This window comes from Echinococcus granulosus (genome assembly GCF_000524195.1).
Source record: "Echinococcus granulosus chromosome Unknown EG_S00184, whole genome shotgun sequence".
In the NCBI taxonomy this organism is placed as follows: domain Eukaryota; kingdom Metazoa; phylum Platyhelminthes; class Cestoda; order Cyclophyllidea; family Taeniidae; genus Echinococcus; species Echinococcus granulosus.
In genome coordinates, this window is record NW_020170564.1 from 33,930 (window position 1) to 38,866 (window position 4,937).

At 43.9% G+C, this 4,937-nt stretch overlaps 1 protein-coding gene across 1 annotated transcript in view; it reads right to left on the minus strand. All coding sequences in view use genetic code 11, as the record gives it.

Moving 5' to 3' along the window:
• Positions 1-785, minus strand: part of EGR_10020 (Poly(A) RNA polymerase gld-2 A) — a gene marked incomplete at both ends in the record, with an annotated part of 9,382 nt that extends 8,597 nt beyond the window's left edge. The window contains one exon of the mRNA XM_024499269.1: positions 763-785. Coding sequence (XP_024346307.1) covers positions 763-785 — 23 coding nt within the window. The remainder of the gene's footprint in view (positions 1-762) is intronic.
• Between the last annotated feature and the right edge of the window lie 4,152 nt (positions 786-4,937).

The window sequence follows — 4,937 nt, forward strand, 5'->3', positions numbered from 1 at the left end:
ATCAGTAGTTCGGTCTACTTCGTAGTCGTCGACAGGACCACTGAAATGGTTTGGCTCTGACCACCTCTCCTAGAAGTTAGGGGGAAGGGTTGACGCCGATTATGCTACCACTCATTAATGGCTTCTCAAAGGCAAGTAATTACACGTAGGCATAATAAAGGAGAGGCCTTTTCAAATTTAGGAAGCTATCAGGCCTCAATAATGACTTGAGGACTTTATAGGAATTAATAATGCCATACCAATTATGTTTTATACGACAGTCTATCAAAACCGATAAACGGACTAATTGTATTATCCCCATGCAAATGAATGGAATGGGTCTTTCTGAAGAAAAAGTAAACACCAGTCACATTGAGTGGAGCTTGTCCGCGCTTCTTCACCTGGAACCGTTTCAGATGTCATTATTTGGAAGTATGAAGCGTAAAATTTCCAACCGAATTTAAAACCTTTCACTGGAGCACTCGGACGAGCATACTGTCTTTCGTCAGACAGTTTAGAGCAGGACAGGCTCTGTACACCACATCTTTGTCAAAAGAGGCATCAACTGAATTGGGCGAAACATCACATTTAGTGCCTCCAACAGTATCAATGGCTACTATTACATTGCATAAATATGAACTCCCTATTGATTTACCACAGGATAAGAAAATGACGTCTTAATTTAGTCACAATCAGAACACCAAAATAAATAAATTCACCACAATAAAGAAATTCACACCACAAAAAAAAGAATTGGAAAGAAAAGTAATTTATAGTACGAACGCGTTCGTATCAAATGTAACCATTTTACATCTGATTTGAATTTGGCCTAATTATTCTGTGAATATATATATAGGCTAGTTGGTGTAGGGCCGCCACTGCAGTTGCTATTCCTGAACGGTAAGTTGTTTTCCATTCTCGTGGGCTGACTTCTGGCACGAATGCATGTATGTAGTTGTGGTTGCTGTCGTCCAGACTAAAAACCTCGTAGAATTAAAAAGCTGTCTAGGGATAGTTTGTTTTGTTGGCTTAGGCGGCCTTAGCTGACAACAAATTACAACTGTCTTCACTGATTGCCCAATGTCTGATTTGGAGGCTGGTAATAGCGGTTGGGGAGAGCGGTTTGGTCGACGGTCACCATCGGAGCATAACAACCGCAGCATGGGTGGCGGTTTACCGAATAAGGCCTCCTCCCTTAGTCTCTTGTCGTTGTTGGGGTCTGCAACGGCGTTTTCGAGGTTCATGGGTTGGGGTAACGATTCCACGGCAAACTCTTCTGATGCTCTCCCAACTCAAGTGGAACGATTCTTTCGAGGTGACTAATGGCATGTATGAGAGCAAAGTGTGACAAAATCAACCTCCTCTCAACTGTTTCGACAGTCTTTCCAAGTGAGTTCAAGCTGGGATGGTTCATTGACAAGTTTGTCGAGTATTTCAGGTCTGTATGCATAGCTAGGATATATCTCCTTATATTATTATCACTAGTGTACGCTTTGATGTATTCTTACTATCCTACACCTTTTCGCTCATTAATAAGCCATTGCGGATCCACGTGTCAGTTGGTCTGGATTCTACTCATACCTGTATCCATCCTCCATCCTTTCAAAGTTTCAACCTGTCGTCTGCTGACTGAACAGTTTGGCGAGTCGGCTACGCGGTGGCAAATCAAACAGTTTGCCCATGGTGATATTTAGGCGTGACTTTCTTTGTTCATGGATCTGTTCGTCGTGCACCTTCAATTGACGGTTCACTTGTTCCGTCCACTGTTCCCTGCTCTAATACTGGAATCAAATCCCCAAACCTATGCCCCCTGTATGCATACACCCATCCATTCATCCATCTATTCCGTACCTATGTCTTCATTTCGTTGCCCTTTGTTTACATATTCATAGTCGGAAGTTGTAATGTTTTCTCGTCCACTTGCTCTATTTTTCGTTGAATTTTCTCCATTGTGTAGACTCGAAGCTGTTTATAGCGACGTCGATTTGTGTCTTGTGATTTCACCAGAGGCGGTGTGGCGCATGGGAGGTAACGAGGTGGTGCTGCAGGAAATCTCTTCTCTTTTGGGCAGAGGCAGTGAGTCTTTTACTTTTACCATATTATCCTACTTATGAGATAAATATTAAGGGACGATTTGTACTTGGGGTGTTTTGGATACCATCACTGAGGAAGAAGTGAATCAGTCTGCTCTACGACTGGTTTTATGTAGAAGCTGCCTTCTAAGAGATGCGTTACAGGTTGAAAGAAGTGCTACGTAAATGTAGCAGAAGAGCGTGTGGAAAGAGGAATGTAGTTTCTGCTCCTGAAACGTGTTCCCTGTATGGAGGCAGGAGGGGAGATGGCGTGCCTTTGTTAATGTCCCGTTATAGTCACTGCAGTGATGATTAGGTGTGCAGCAGGACGTGGTGAGGCATCTGTTGCAGTTGAGAGGGCAGGGAGGGGCGGACCGGCTGAATCAATAAAGATCGTAGATGCGTTTCTTTTTATTTACGTTGATCTTTTCTAGGTTTAATCATATATTGTTTCGTGATACCCGCAAAAGTGTTAATTCTTAAGGTTCGCGACCAACAGTCGGATTTTCAGTGCGATTTGAAAGTCAGCAATGTGGTAGGCATTTATAACACTCATCTCCTTGCCACGTGCGCCCGAGGTAGGACTATCTTCACTTCTCTTTGTTGAAATCTCTCTTCACATAGTGTTGGGGCAAAAATGAATCTGCATTTACCCAATTTAATAAATCCAGGTTAGGTAGGAAAAAGGCGTAGTTGTGTTGCGTTCCTTTTACTGTACTTCATTGTGTCACTATAGCTTTGTGTCGGGAATGGTTTCGAAACCTTAATGTGGAGTGTGCGATGTTTGGGCTGCCTAGGTAGGGTTGAGGTCTCTCGTGAACCAAATGCTGTCTCCATCAAGGTTGGCAGGTTATCAACTACCGATTTGTGCTTGCTTCATTGAAGCGAACGTAGTCCTTCATCAGGACCCTACGTATCGGTTACGGGTGTGGTTTTTAGTGCCTGGTATTTCACTTATAAGTACAAGAGTGTTACGGTAGGCTGTTGATTCACTGGTTTCGCTTTACTACTTACTGTGTATAAGTAGAAAGTAGTCTGTTGGGCCTAATAAATACTTGCAGTTTGAGTGTGTCCAACTGCTTACCTCTGAGTAGACTTTGCCGTCTTATGTGGTTTTGTTTTTGTCCATTCACAGATGATCGCTGGATGGGTCGAATTCTGAGTCTAGAAAATACTGGGTGCTTTACGTTGGAACGAGAATAGTTTTATTTCAGTCCTGGAAACTACTGCCATTAGAAGATTTGTGGACATTTGCCAATGAATATTAGTTGAGAATAAGGAGGATGCGATGATGCTAAGAGAAGTGGAATAATTATGCTTTGACTTGAGTGAAATACTTTTGAATTGGTATGTGGGTTTCCCGGTTTTCCACTGTGATTGTGACCACACTTCCTAGAAGAGATGTTGTGCTGCTGATGTGTACTTCTTGGTACTCCTCCTACCGTGGTCTGTGTACAGATGTGGCCCCAGTGGATGTGGTGTGAAGAACATTGTAATATTTTGCTAGATGTGGGTGCTGCATGTACTTTTATGGCATCTACACCTCTTGCAGAAGTTCTTCGACCGCAATCGTCCATTGGAGGAAGTGGATATGGATTTAGAGCTGTCGTGGGACGAGTTGCGCAGTGTCAACAGGTCCACGTTAGATGAGCTCTTTGTCGGTTTCATCGCCTACTATGCCTGCGTCAAATCGGCATTTACCGCATAACGATCGAGCCTCCGAGATCATCGTTGAAGGTGAGTATGGGTGTTGTGGAAGAGATTATGATAGAGGCCTGCCCCATTTAGTCATTAAACGCTGATTCGATGCTCTGCTTTGGAAATGGAGCTCTTTCAATGCTACTTCTTAGAAGGGGGTAGGCCAGCTTCTTTTGACTCGAATGTACGTAGGGAGTAGAGTGGAAGGCCAGGGGAATAGGTGGCGTCTTTCGTTTGAATTGGTGGATGTGGCGTTCTCCGCGAGAGGAACATTGTGGCAAAGGCGTTGGTTTGGGGCATGTCGCGTAGGTGTGTAGGATATTCAATGGTGAAGGGAGGGTATTGCAAGGTTCATCGCTGTTCCTGTGGTACAACATTGACCTGAACACGAGGTTGGGAGGGTGAGACAGCGTACTTTTGTACTGTGTTTGAATAGTTGGGTTGAGGAGCGTGTAGTAAGGTAATTGGTTGACTAGGTATCTCGGTGGTGGTCGTGCTGGAATTGGAGAGGTTATCAAAAAGTGACAGGACTTTGGTGGTGCTAATGCAGGGTGTCTGGATGGATTGGGTCATCGACAGCACTGGAATTTTTGTGGTTGGTGGAAGAAATCGGAATAGTTGTCGGTCTTGCTGTTACTGATGTGGCCTTTTGAATGATGGTGGTTAGATTAGAAGCAAATACTTTTTTGTCACCTGTTTTTATCCACTGCAGATCCTCGTGGTAATGTCTCTGCCGAATGCACCGTCTCTGATGTTGCAGTGGTTGGAGAAATTCACCGAGCGTTTGTTGACACCGATGCAGTTCTGGAAGTGGTTAAGCCCATGGATTCCCTCTGAATCGTCGCCGTCGTGATTGTCTACATTGAACGAAGGTTGCCTTATTGAGAACAAAGACGATGGTTGCTTGTTCATGTAGTTCTCACTCCCCTTTCTTCCCTTCTTCACTAACTTGCATGTGATTTGTTAATTTCCTTCTTTGGTAGATGAAAACAAAATGTGTCGTGGTGAAGTCTTGAACAAATCTGTGGTTGCCTGCACTCACGGTGAGACCAACTGCGGGAATGGAAGCATTGGTACGAGGTGTATGAATTGCCAAAAGTGGTTCGTCTATCGTTGTTTGGTGTTCTTGTTTGACTCTCATCGTTTGATAATTGTCGTTGGTCAAGGAGTTTGTTTGTTTGGCTGGTT